General features: G+C 44.4%; 1 protein-coding gene across 2 annotated transcripts in view; it reads left to right on the forward strand.

Annotated features, from left to right (window-relative positions):
- The window catches only part of MYO1H (myosin IH), a 44,743-nt gene that overhangs the window by 20,096 nt on the left and 10,174 nt on the right, over nt 1-14,473 (forward strand). For both annotated transcript variants that reach the window (XM_084648636.1, XM_084648637.1), the window contains exons 13-23: nt 974-1,054; nt 2,950-3,041; nt 4,672-4,766; nt 7,181-7,227; nt 7,465-7,545; nt 8,033-8,138; nt 10,956-11,073; nt 11,579-11,692; nt 11,802-11,878; nt 13,282-13,350; nt 14,143-14,227. In XM_084648636.1, coding sequence (XP_084504762.1) covers nt 974-1,054; nt 2,950-3,041; nt 4,672-4,766; nt 7,181-7,227; nt 7,465-7,545; nt 8,033-8,138; nt 10,956-11,073; nt 11,579-11,692; nt 11,802-11,878; nt 13,282-13,350; nt 14,143-14,227 — 965 coding nt within the window. The remainder of the gene's footprint in view (nt 1-973; nt 1,055-2,949; nt 3,042-4,671; nt 4,767-7,180; nt 7,228-7,464; nt 7,546-8,032; nt 8,139-10,955; nt 11,074-11,578; nt 11,693-11,801; nt 11,879-13,281; nt 13,351-14,142; nt 14,228-14,473) is intronic.

Here is a 14,473-nt window from a genome sequence, read left to right on the forward strand (position 1 = left end):
CATGTTGTCACACTTTTAAAGAATGCTTCCCTTTGGTGACTGTCCTCTCTGTAGCTCTCAACCTCTTCTGTCCTGGGGGCCCTCTCTCATCTAGTCAGGCCATCCTCCCATTTGGCAACATGGGATGTGTGGGATAGTCATGACTCTCGAATCCCTGTTTAACCCCCAGCTTCCAGTTGAGAACCCCTGTGCTATGTAATAGAACTCACAGGAAGCTCTTGCTATACTTGGCCTAGTTTCCCCCTTCCCTTCTTTGATCCCATTACTCCTAGTTGTATCCTGTCTATCGCGTTCAGTCATTCTGGTTGAGTTAATTTGTATGCTTTGAAGGAGAATGTGGCAGAACAAGGACTCTTGGCCAGAAACAGACTCTGCAATGAAATGCCTTTGTAGAAATAAAGAAGATCCTTGTAATACAAGAATGGCCATGCAGGGTCAGACCATTGGTCCATCTTGTCCGATGTACTGTCTTCCAACTGTGTCGGGCACCAGATGCTTCAAAGGGAATGAACAGAACAATTATCAAGTGATCCGTTCCCTGTCATCTAGTCCCCGCTTCTGGCAGTCAGGTTTAGGGACACGTAGGTCATGGGTTGCATCCCTGACCATGTTGGCTAACAGCCATTGAAGGACCTATCCTCTCAACGTTTTTTGGAGCCCAGTTGTACTTTTGGCCTTCACGACATCCCCTGGCAACAAGTTCCACAGGTTAACTGTGCATTGGATAAAGACATACTAATAACAAAAGAAGCAGCTGCGTATGTTACAACAGAAGAAACTGAAGGATTGCAGTATAGTAATGTAATGAGTAAGATAACTCTGCCCATGCTGCTTAAAGGGGGAATATATTGAGGAGTGGCTTGGTCAAGAACCTCTCCAATAAAACCTTAAATCCTAACATGGAATTACTTCAGGTTGGAGTAGGTAAAGTTCTCTGAATTCTTGAAAATCACTTTTCCCTTTCTAATACCAGTGGGAGCCAATTCCATATTTCAACAACAAGATCATCTGTGACTTGGTTGAAGAGAAACACAAAGGAATAATCTCCATACTGGTAAGAACAAAATTTGTGCCTTATTGTGCAGTGATTCCATACCATTACTCTCTCAATATGGTAAGAACTCTACAATACCCAGGATGTAAATATATGGATGCTCAAGTTCTGTTGTCAGGCCTTTGCTATTAAAAGGGTTGGGTAGAATACTAAGTTAGAGTCTGAAGACCCCACAGAACACCAAAGTAAAGTTGGAGGAACTTGTACCTTTTCTGAGCTGTGCTGAGATTTTCTCCTTGTTCCTCTCCCGTTTACTTATCTCTATCCTCAAAAGCCCCAAATTGCAGCGGTCACCGTCCTGCATTGGAAGATGCAGGGGCTGCTCAAATGAAGCTCTTTCTAGCCTGTCAACATCACTAAGGGCACTGGCTGCAAGAGGACTCCTAGAGTGCAGAGCAGCCTTCCCCTCCTCTCTGGAGAAAAATGGGGTGGGGACCCTACAAGAAAATCAAATTGCTTTGAACTTGGTATTACAATTACTGTATGGCAATCTGTTCTTAAATGCAAAAAACGAGAGGCAAGATTTATAGAGATTCTTTCTGTAAAGATGCATGTAATTCAACAGTGATGCATTGTGCTTTGACATCCCCATGGCTTGCTGACTTGTAGACAGAGGAGTGGAGAGTTTATCACATGGATACAGAAGCCGAGTGATTAATGCACTGTAACCCAGGGCAGGAGTATCATGATTATTGAAGCTTAATGCTAGTATTCCTATCCTAATTAAGTTCATGTGCAAGCAGAACTCTTCTATAAATATAATAATAGTGTGGGGGGGAGGAGTTCTCAGGTAGAAAAGATGACAATCCAGTAGGTTTGGAGGCTTTTGGACTCTTAGAAGCTGTTATCAATGTTGACCAAGAATCTCTAGCCTTTATCTATGTATTCCTGGGTCTCAGTGCCTAGTGATATCCACTTCTTCCACCCTGCCACCTTCATGTGAAACAGACAAGGAGAGAGGCATACACTTGCAAAGAATGTAAAATTTTCTGTATAACTCTAGTCTTGTAAAACTGACTTATGAATTTTACAAGAAAGTATATAGGTGTTCTGTATGAAACTGAATAGTTTTTTTAAACTGAAAACCTTAATTATAGTTTCTCATGGTAATGTTGTAGTTGATAAGTTACAAGTAATTACCATGACATGTTATCTTGTAACCAGACTGTACTAAGTTAAACAGTCATGAGATGTGTTTGTGTTTTGAAAAAAGTTACTTGGCATTTATTTAACAGTAGCACTCTTCTTTGAACAAGAGTGTGTCCACTGCCCAGATTTTAGTGGCATTCAAAGTTAATTGTACACTAATGTGGTACATTTAATTTAAATCATGATAGAGAAATACATTTTAATACATCCCACCTCCCTAGATTTACCTTGCTGAAACAAGGCATCTTGTTGCAAATGTTTCTCTGTACTTTGATATTAAAGATGACTTTGTGTTAAAGCACAGGACTGGGAATCACTACTGAGTGCAGAACCCAGATGTCATGTTTCGGACATGCTGTGACTTTGGGCAAGTTGCTTGTGGCCTGATGCTATGAGGGGCTGAGAATATGCCGCTTTCATTGAAAGTAATGGGACTGGGTTCATAAACCTTCTGAAAACTAGGCCAGTTTCTCAATGCATCAGCACTTAGCATCCATCACTGTAGTTACCCATTAGAAAACCCTAAAATCAGTAGGTAAGCACAAATCCCAGATGTACAAATGACCACTCTCTAAATAGTGTTGGGGTTTCTGAGGGAATTTATACACTTAATACAGATTACAGAAAATGATTTTGGCAAATCTTGGGTCAGTAAATCATGCTTAATCTGCCATCAACAGGGACTGAGGTCGGATTAAGATGCTGAAATGTGTTTTTTGTTTTTTTGTTTTTTTTTTTTTTAAAAGGATGAAGAATGTTTACGGCCTGGTGAAGCAACTGATTTAAGTTTCCTGGAAAAGTTGGAAGAGAAAGTAGGAGATCATGCCCACTTCCTGACGTATGCACTTCGGCTCTCTAACCTACAGTAGAGGAAACTTTCCCTAGGGTTTCCAGTGTTCTGTTCTGAGGATGAATGGTCCTGTTTTATACCAAAGAAAAATTCCCAGTCTAGCAGGCTGCCTGCAATCTACCGCTATGACAAACAACATTGTTAGAATATAATCTGTGGTGTGTATATGGCGGGGGGGGGGGGAATTCCTGTCTTCCCTGTATCAGTAGCTTGCCAATACTTGAGCCCAGTTTATCCATCCTTCTGTGTATTTTATATCCAAATCTGGGACCAATCCTGTGAGGTGACAAATAGCTTCAACTTGTGTTGAAGTCGGTGAGAGTTGAAGGTTCTTGGCAGAACTGAGCCCTGGAGATGAGCCCAGCCTGCAAAGCTTGGATTTGGAGTCGGATACAAACATCTCCAAAGAGCCCATCTGGATTCTTCCTGAGAAGTATCCCTTTAGTAAATATTTCTATTGCAGCAGTGCCTAGTGCCAGGGCTCTGCTGTGGTAGGTGCTGTAAAAATGCAGGTGAAGACCGGGTCCCTACCTGGGTGTCCATAAGAGAAGGCTAACTAAAAACCAATGACCGGTTTCAGAGTAGCAGCTGTGTTAGTCTGTATCCGCAAAAAGAAAAAGGAGTACCTGTTGCACCTTAGAGACTAACCAATTTATTTGAGCATAAGCTTTCGTGAGCTATAGCGATGAAGTGAGCTATAGCTCACGAAAGCTTATGCTCAAATAAATTGGTTAGTCTCTAAGGTGCAACAGGTACTCCTTTTTCTTTTTTAAAAAACCAATGAGTAGCCAGCAGTTCACAGAATCAAGCTTCTGAAATGTTACTTCTAGCTGTGTGACACTCAGGACAATTCCTTGTGGAGAGTCGGTAACTGATCTGCCCGCTACCTATCTGTTCCTTAATATCCTACTCTGACAAAGATCTGCAAAGATAATTGCTAGAACTACTCCATGTTTTAAAAAAGGCAATGCATGTTGGAGGGCAACATCAGTGTGAACGCAATTCTGTCACAAATGGAATCTTGCCTTTATTAAATATTTATCCCAGAAATACTAAACGTTCACTGAAACTTCGAAACAGTGGTGTCCTCTTTGCATTAGGTATTTGCTATTAATGAAACACCATTGACTGTGTTTTTTGCCTGTTTAGCGTAAAATTCTGGGGTGTCTTTTTTTCAAACTGAAATAAGGCAGAAGCCAGCTGCCATCCTTATCCCAGCCACATAGACAAAGCTAATAAAAATGTCTAAACATTTAAATGCCTTCTGCAAGGTGTAAAGTGTATCCTGAATAAATGGCCTTTTCTAACTAGCATATTGCAGGCCACATAAGATTATAGGAACTACCATGACAGTACATGAACCATTTCTGTTGAAATAGGCTATTCGTTATTAGATGGGTTCTGACCAATTTGCAAAATCTTTCAGAAAGACCTTCTCTAAGAAATGTCTATATGGGCCCCAACCTTGCAATCAGATTCATGCTAATAAGAGCCTAACTTGATGTCAGTTTCTGTTTTTGCAGTGAACTGTTCTTAGTATGGTTGATTCCACCATTCCCATGAACTGAAGAAACTATTTGGCTTCTTGCTTTACTCTCTGGTTTCTTTCTTTCTGTAGCCGCAAGCTTGCAGATCAAAAGACACGAAAATCAATTGACTGGGTGGATTTCCGTCTCCTTCACTATGCAGGGGAGGTCACTTACTGCATAGTAGGTGAGCGTGGACTAGACAAGCCTGCATTCTTGAAGGACATTCTCATGGTTCTCACTGTGACATGTGCTTTCTTAGGCAGGTGGTGGCAAATCCTCCCCCTCCCGCACCTGATTTGAAAACTATTCTGAAATATACTTGCCCTTAAAGGGCACTCTGCATTTCATTTTTCATCTTATTTTGACTATCTCAAATCCACAAGTCTAAATTTTTGATAGAAAAATTCAGTTTGAAGATTTAATTCATGCAACTCGCTTCCTAAAAATATGGGAAAATGTATATAGATGAGGTTGAAACTGATATGCAGGGCCGTCCCTACGGAGGTGTGGGGCCTGGGACAAATCAGCCTGTATGGGCCCCCTTTAACACTTTTTTTATACAGGTGAAATCTGGTTACAGTGAACTTCAAGGGCAGCTGCAGGCTAAATATTGGTAGCACCCAGCTGTATAATTATAATGTAGTTATATTGTAGTATATATAATTAATTTAAAAAAAATTCACCATGAGGCAGCCCTGCCCCAGAACTGAGCGGTGCTGGGGGCCAGGCTCTAAGCCACTCTGCACCCCACACAGGGAGCTCATGGGCCAGGGCCCGGAAAGCCAGACCAGCCCCCTTCCCTAGACAGAAATAACCAGCCGCAAAGGGGCCTCTCAGAGGCTCCTGGAGCTGGGGCCTTCCCACGACCCTGCTGCCAACGGGCTGGGCCAGGGACCCCAGGAGGGCAGCGCTGACCCCTGCTAGATGGGGCTGGGAGGTCCTGGCCTGCGGAACACCCCACAGGGGGCCTGAGCAGCGCTGCCTCCAGCACTCCAGGTCAAACCCGAGAACCACCGCTGGGATCCCTCCATGGATTGCCCCTGGGATCTCCCAGCCCCAATCCGCCCCTGGGACCCCCGAACCCCCTGAGCAACACACATGCACACTGTGAGGGTGCATGCAGAGAATTGCATCTGCCACCATGGTGTTGAAGCATGGGGCTCCCCAAAGCACAGAGCCCAGAACTGTCACCCCGATTCGCCCTACCCAAGGGACCGCTCTGCTGACCTGGAAGTGTATCCAGGGGGAAGCTAAACTGAACACTTGAGGTCAGGCTGTGTGAGTAATTTCACTTTCACACATGAGTAACTTCACTCACACATGATAAGCCAATAGGACTACTCAAGCAAACCAAGCTGTCTGCATAGGTATTTGTAAGATCAGGGCCTTGATTGCTAGTTGCTGACAGGAAACTGTTGGGTGAATACTCTGGGCCAGATTCTTAGCTGATGTAAATGACACAGCTCTTGAAATCAATGGAGCTACACCAATCATAACAGCTCAGAATCTGTCCTATCTTCTGGCTCAACTGCGAGGTAGGAGTATAGCCAAACTAGAGTTCTAAACCTTTAGTCGCTAAGCTGCTTCAGAGAATTGCATCTTCTAAACACACATGATACAAATAGCTTTCACTGGCCTCTGTATGCACTCTGGGTTTCTTTAACTTGACCCCACTGCTTGTTTCTCCTGTAGAACCTTGCATCACCAACAGTTGCAGTGGCATTCCATATGTTGGTTCCTGTGTGCAGTGAGTGTTGGGATCTATGGTCTGTTTAAAGACCAATTCTTAAGGGTGGTGGTCTTTTTCTGCTCCTGGTTACAATGGGCAGTGAGCCTTTCACATAGAAGGGTCAGATCAAAGAATACTTACTTTTTATTTCAGATTTACACATGGCACACAGCTGCATAACCGTTGCAGGCAAAGATTATATCTGGTCAAATAGCCACTTAGCTTGGCTGGTCTGCATTGATAATGCCGAATAGAAGGAGATTTCCCTGCTTGTGGCTGATTTGGGTAGTGACCATTTGGATTTAGTGCGTCTAGATGATGACAATTCTGTGTTGTGGCAACTTTAGAAGATTTAACATTTTTCGTTCTGCACGAACTCACAACCCTTTGAACCAACGTGTGCCAAAATGTCCACTTTGGATCCGTACCCAAGCTTAGAGGTGTGGTTGGGAGGAGAGACTTGCACTCTACAACCTGCTAGCTAGGGCAGTGGTCTAGGTTCAAGGCCTTCGTCTGGTTGATTCAGAGCAGAGTTTTTCATTCCAGATCACTCTGGATCAGGCAGAGCAGGGACTTGAATTTTGGGTCTTGTGCATCACAGACAGGTACCCCAACCAGCAGGCTATACACATGCATCCATCTTTGGCTTTGAAATGAAATTTTGCTTAAAATGTTCTGACCAGCTCTCTTGGGATGTAATGTGTGAGGGGCTGACAAACTCTAGCAAAAGCATTCCAATATAGTTGGGTAACAGGGTTCTTGTTATGAAAGCCAGATGATGGCCTCTTAGCAAAAGCAGCAAATTCATCAAGAACCTACTAATATTTCTTTCGTTTTCTTCAAAACCAATGTTAAAACTTTCTTTTCAGGATTCCTAGAGAAGAATAACGATCTCCTGTACAGAAACTTAAAAGAGGTAAGACGCTATTGAATCACCAGAATTGGCTTTTCAGAATTTTTTTTTTTTTGTGGCTGATCTTTAGTTTAGTTAGGCATCTGAGTAGCTTTTACAGTTTCAAGCATTTCAATGGCCATTACAGACCATGTGGTGGTCTAGAAAACTCTTGTCTATGCAGCCTCATTCGTTCACTTCAGCAGCACCCTGTGGGAGTAATGTGCCCATTTACTCCACCCTTGCATTCCTCTGTTTCAGGTACTGTGCAAGTCTAAAAATGGCATAATTAAAGAAAGTTTTCTTCCATCTGAGCTAGACAACAGGAGACGGCCTGAGACTGTGAGTTTCATCCCTTACATACAAACCTATAAGGAGGAGCAAACTAACTTCCAAAATAGCTTGGCTTCCGGTGGAATTCCTCAACAGAGTAACACTGAGGCTGGCAGTCTTGAAGGGGAGGGAAAAATATCCAAGACTGCTGCTTAGATCTCAGTAAGGAGCATGATGCATCTCTGTAATGGTACTGATTATTTATTCAGCACCCAAAACTGTTTTGGATGCTTTCCACAGTAAATAAAGATTGTTCAATTCCTAAGGGTTGCCTGACATTTCTATCTGCTTGGCAGATCCCAAGGGTGGTTGGTTTAAGTAAAACCCCCCAGAATTCTCATATTCAAATGCTTTCCCGCTTTGCTGAAGGGTTTTGGAAACGCATGTGTTTTAATTCAACCTACAGCTCAAGGACTGGAGTAGGGCTTTTCTGCAGACTTCAGTAACTGCACAGTCTTAGCTGTGTCATTAACAGAGATTTTCATTGTCTGTTCAGGTTGCAACCCAGTTCAAAAACAGCCTGGCTAGCCTAATCGAAATCCTGATGTCCAAGGAGCCTTCTTATATCCGGTGTATTAAACCCAACGAGGGCAAAGAGCCTGGTAAGGGACATCTTTGTTATCGTGGTGTTAGTGGGGTGAAGAGGCAGACCCACAGCTATGGTGTAACTCCTTAAAAAAACCACAAAGTCCAACACTTGGGTGCTGGCAGATGCAGTAAGGGAGCCAGTTCAAGAAGCAGCCCGGGAACACTTCACAATAAAAGGCCAAACTTCAATGGAAGTGAGTCCCCCTGGTTCTGGCGACTGAACTTTAGCGCTGCTTATACACTACCCAGACTACGTGTACTTCCTATATCACATACAGCTGCTACTTAGTCTGTGCTTTTTCTTCTGCTAGGCATCTCTTAGAATTCATCAAGGCATACCATGCGGGCTGCCGGTCAGTCACCCCTACGCAGCTAGCACTTTGTAGGCTAATCTTCAAACATGGTTTAAGTACCCCAACATACTGCAAGAATCCTCTTTCCTGGTGATGGGATGCAGGAGAAAGCCCCATTACCCAAGTACTGCACGTCTCAGAATAGACCCATTCTCCTCACTGTTTTCAGGCCATACCTGCTTCCTGGTCTGCTTAATGCCTTGATATGGTACATTTATCAATCTGCCTAATTCCTAACCAGAAGCAAGCAGGAAGGGGGCACCACTGGTTAAAGCGGGAGACCTGGAGTCAGGCCCTAGCTTTGGGAGGAGGGGTGGTGCGATGGTCAGGCAATGGGAGTCATGATTTCTGCTTCTGTTTTGTCCCATCCTCCATGACATAGCTTTGAGCTAAGTCACTTTGTGCCTGCCTCCTGATCTACAAAATGGACATGCTTATCTCACTAGTATAGTGAGGCTTCATTAACATATAGGTGCTTTGGAAAAGCACTATCAAAGTGCAAAGAGCTACAGTGTGAAGCTCTTACACAGCAAGAGAAAGTAAATATTCTTGAAGTTGGGGAAGACCATTTGTTATCCACTTAGTGTTTCAAAAAAACAGCAGTCCCTGCCGAAGCACCTTCACTTGGCTATGGCCCAGACTTTTGAAGTAATAGACTGTAGCACAGTCTGGTGCTTCCCAAACTCTTCGGGCAGCTGTACCAGTTTACCAGACTAAGACCTTGACTGTATAAGCCAGGGCCCATCCACCACCTCCATGTTGAACTGTGTGTCGTTGTTCCAGTCTAATGACGAGTTGACACAGAGGCCCATTGGTGCCAGCTGCCAAAGGGTCGACTTCTCTGTAACAGCAGCTCCTGACAAACTCCTTATACCTAGCACACCGCTTTCATGGTTTTTATCCATAAAGAATATCATGTGAGGGCTTAAATGAAAGCCAGGGTCATGCTGGTTATTAATATAATTGAAATGTAGGTACAGACAATATTTCAGGAGTTGCGTATATGTACCAAAAACATGTTTTTAAAGTCCGTTCCAACCACAGAAGGAAAAACTGGTTTCTTCCAGGCAGGAGGTAAGATGGGTATCTGTTGACATGTAAATTAAGCATTGTAAGGCAACATAATGGAAACCCCATTTACATCCCGAGTCAGACAGAAAGGAGCACACTGGAGAATGAGCTACAATGAGTTGCTCTGTCTCTGGGGGCAGACAGTGAACTTCGGGGAATTTAAGGGGCAGGGGAAAAAGACCCCTTTATTCTGCACCTGAGGAAGCAATCGGGCAGTGTGGTTGCCATTCATGAAAACAGGATCCCTACCTACCATGGTTGGGGAGTTTGTAAGGGATGCTTGAGTTAGACAGGATTCCTCAGACAGGTGGTTGGCCTCTTAAGTTGATGCTCTAGAAAGCATGTTACAATTTTTTTTACATCACCTTGCTGTTTCTGTTCTCCTTACTCGCTGTCTCTTAAATCTTAGTTTTGTGTTGACAAACTTACAACTGTTTTCACTATTCATATAACTCAGTGCTGTAGTATTCTACCAGGAGCTGATCCTGAGTTTGATCCTACAGGCTGGTGTATGCACTATCCCCTTAGGGATTGCAAACCTGGTATTTCTGTGAGTGGCCAGTGGACATGGAGCTGAATACTGCTGGGGAATGCTTCAAAGGGGCTCAAGGAGTAGGGTGCACCTATTAACCTGCAGAGTTAAAGGGGGGGGCCTGAGGAGATAGTTTGGGTGGCTAATGGGCTGGTGGTGTCAGGGAGCTGACACCCAGGTGAGCCCAAGCAAATCTCCCTATTGCTGGAGGTGGGGTGGGGGATAACAAGGTAATCTCTAGTCCTGGGTACCCTGAGAAGCATGTCACCTAGCCTACCACAGAGCATGGGCTACCAAGTGCATTCAGCTGAATGAAAGGTGGGTAGCAATAGTACTGGGGCCCAGCACAAAGGCTCGCTGCTGAGGAGGGAGCACAGAGGGCCAGGCTGGTGCCAGAATGCAAGGATTAAAGAGAGGATTGTTCAGTGGTTAGGGTGGAGCCAAGGGCAGGGTTCACTTCCTTTATCCTCCACAGACTTCCTGTGTGATCTTGGACAGCTCACTTAAGTGCATTTAAAAATTTTACTCCAAGTCACCTTTAAAAGTGTGATGTAAGCACCTATGAAAGCTTTATCCTTGTCCTCTCTCTGCTTCAGTTCGCAAACTGAGGGAGTCACAACCTGTCACACAGGGGTTGTGAGCAGAAATACAGTCAAGATCATGAGCTGCTCAGAGTAAGCCATAATGTGGGCTGTAAAATAGACTTGTTCGGCAGTGACTCAGTGGAGCTTACTATGCTGTGATCATACTTCACCTGCCACCATGGTATGCCCGGCTGAGGAGCTGCCTATCCTGATGTATGGAATAGTGAGGGAGTGGTGCCATTTGAGACCTTAAGAGTGATTCCTGTTCACTGTGTAATCCATTCACCACAGGAAAGTTTGATGACGTCCTGATAAGACACCAGGTGAAGTACTTGGGGTTGATGGAGCACTTGCGGGTGAGGCGAGCTGGCTTTGCATACCGGCGAAAGTATGAACTCTTCTTGCAAAGGTAAACAGAGTTCCCTCAAAAGGTTGCTGCTCCCTAACCATGTAAAGGCTCAGGTCAGATTTCTTAAGATACAAAAGGATCTCTCTGCCTTGGAGTCCAAAGTGTCACATCAAAGCTCAGGTCTCCAGTGCCCAGGAGATGCAGGGATGCCCAGGTGTCAGCAGATTACTGGTCATTGGGTTTGGCTGGTCATTTTCTGTGTGTAAGGGCTTTCAGGTGCTGCTGTGCTCAGCACCTCAGAATTAGGCTGCTACTCTTGGGACCCTCAGTATGGATTTAGGTGACCAGGCCTGAAAACTTTCTGGCTCAATGTCTTGGATTTACAGAATTTAAGGCAGTATCTGTGCAAGAAAGAAGCTGTCTCAGCCACTGCTGTTGTGCTGAACACATCTAATCTCCATCTGCTGTAATCATCTGCATCCACTTTAATCTACATGTTGGCCTCTTTGCTCTCTTTCAAACCAAGTCTAGTCTTGTTGATGTGCTCTGTCACTAATCTTGCTAGGTACAAGTCCCTGTGCCCGGCTACTTGGCCTCATTGGCATGGACCAGCAGCTGATGGTGTGGAGAGGCTCATAAAGCACATTGGGTACAAGCCTGAAGAATACAAACTAGGAAGGTAAAGGCTCTTTTTCTCTTGCCATAGTGTGTTACACCAGATAATCAGGTCAGGCTACTGCTCCTGTTGCAATAGTGGATCTTGATTAATAGGCTGTGTTCTCTCTTAGAACGAAAATATTCATTCGTTTCCCAAGGACTCTGTTTGCTACAGAAGATGCATTTGAATACAGCAAACACCTGCTAGGTACAGTTCCAATTGCCTTTTTATCATGCAGAGCCTAATAACCCTTTCAGCTGAATAATGAAAAGAAAAATGCCTGTCCTTTATGAGCATTCTTCAGTCATTTGAGAAAATAACAGATGCCAGAAACACATCACTAGAGGCAATTACCAGGCTTTCAGGAGATGCAAGTTACAGGAACTGGGTAAGGATTTCAGGTCTGACTGATTCTAGGGAGGCTTGAGGTCTTTGGTATTTGTGTGTGCAGGTACCATGACTGCACGTGCAATACCAAGTTTGCACACACATAGCTAGTTGGGCACCTCTTTAACTTCTGTGGATGTAGCTACCACAACTGTGTGACTAGCAGCCGGGTTAACTGTCTGTGTAAATGTAGATGCTAAAATGCATGTGCCAGGAAACCTGTTGCTTAAACATGGCTTACTGCTTCCAACTTCTGGAGAGTGCCACAAAATGAAGATTTGTCATGATTAGTGCAGCGTTCTAACACACTTATAGAAAGGACCCAGTCTAATGTCATTTACATGGAATGTTCATCGGGGAAGATCCTAAATGCATAATGGGAATTGCTTTGTCAGCCCTGAAATGCAACAGTGCACAAGCACCCAGTAACACTACCGAATAGTGCCACCGAAAGAACCAGTCATTTAAAGGAAGCTTACCATGCACTGCAATGGCGTAGAAATGCAGTGGCTTATAACAAAGCATTTGGAGATGGACCGAACAAAGAGCAGACTAAGCCTGCATAGTTAGAATAGCCAGTTATTGGTGCATCTGTTACCTGAAGCTATAGTCCAAGATGTGAGGGGAGATTCATAGTTAGCAATCTCTTCAACCCCCACAGGGCCCTGCAGAAGAGGAATAGAAATAAGCAGACTATGCAGGGTCAAAACAAAATTCACATAACATGTGTTCTGTTGCATCAGCCCTGTGGAATTCACTCAGAGCACCTGTGGATGCTTTACCCCCTCTCCTGGAGGAGTTGCACCCCATGGGGATGCTGGGGAGACATCCTTCTGTGTCCAGCACTATCTGCCTGAGGGCAAGAAACAACTTCCCTTCTAGGCAGGTAATTTCTTAATTGGCAGTTATAGGGTTTCTTGCACCTGCCTGTGAGACATCTGGTACTAGCTGCTGTTGGAGACAGGTTAATGGAGTAGGTAGAACCTGCTTCTTCTGATGTGCCTATTCTTGTGTTCCTCTTTTTGCCAATGGCATGCCCCATGCCAGGACCTGCATGCTTTAATTATTCTCAAACTCTCCACCCATTCCTCCTTAGAGCTGACCCTATCACAAGTTATTTTAAGGCTGATTGATTGAATTGGATGCCTTTTCCTTGTGAAATTGGTAAGGGCATCTCTCAAACTGCTGTGACTCCATAGTACTGAGAAATGTTTTATTTTCAGTTACGAGAATACAGGCCAGATACAAAGGCTGCTTAGGGAAGAGAGTATACAAGAAACAGAAGGAAGCAGGTAAGCTTGATCATTCCTTAGTGTTGAGTTTTCCAAGTTTGAGTTTGTAAGTCTGGAGGTCGAGGATACCACTTCCCTGTAAGCAACTGCACCTGCACTATACTCGCCCATATAGGGGTGTGTGTGTGTGTGATGTGAATTTAGCTGCCAAATAACTGTGGGTGACAGCAGCATTAGAGAGAGCCAGCCAGTTAGTTTCTTCATTACTCCACTAGCTTGTGTGACCCTGTTTCCGTGTGTGTCCCAGTACTGTAGATGCGATCAATGCTGTGTAAGCATAGTACCCGCTGCTCTCTAGCTGGAATGTAACTGGAAGCTATAGCACTAGGAAATGTCTGAATGCTCCAGGAGATAAGCTTTTGCTTGCTTTGCTGGTTAAACCAGGCAGCTCTGTTCTAACTAGCTCGCTGGCTTGTCCTGTTTCTATCGAAGTATGTTAAAAGGACAGCTGTACTCTCCAAAGGACGCTAACAATAAGAGCAGGTCTAAACATTTGTTTGGCTGCATACATCAAGCACCATACTGGCCTTATTGTCATTGAGGACATTGGGCCTGGCATTGCTCTGAAGTTTAGGACCCCAATATCCCCACATCCCCTTCAACAGAGCCACTGTAACACACAGTGCTGGATCCAGGGAGATGTATGGTACTCTAGGAGAGGCCTGAAGCATTTGTGCCCTTTACTAAGGAAACTCTTCCTGACTTCCAAAACAGCAGGGGATTAGCAGGATTTGACCGCAAAGGGACTAAATATTTCTAAGTGTAACCTATCAGCTTGGCTGACTCTTGCAGCTATTAAGCTCGAGGCCTGCTGGAGAGGGGTGCTGGCACGCAAAGAGGCCAAGAGGAGAATGTGGGCTATTGAGACCATCAAAAGGTACATTCCACTGTGGGAAGGTAAAAGGTTGGGGTGGGGGGGAGAATGGGTGCTGGGGTACAGGTGGGGTGATCCCAGAGTGGTACCTAGCAAGTATAAGTCTACTCTTGTTCAGCCTGTAGGTGCCTATGGCAGAATACCTCATTATTCATGCTCGTTACCCCTTTGCAAATGTTGCTCTTACCTCAACCATCTTCAAATGGTTATTTCTGGCTTGACTAGAAATCTCAAGCCCCTTCTCATGAA

Source organism: Lepidochelys olivacea (assembly GCF_965140295.1).
Source record: "Lepidochelys olivacea isolate rLepOli2 genome assembly, chromosome: 15".
In the NCBI taxonomy this organism is placed as follows: Eukaryota; Metazoa; Chordata; order Testudines; family Cheloniidae; genus Lepidochelys; species Lepidochelys olivacea.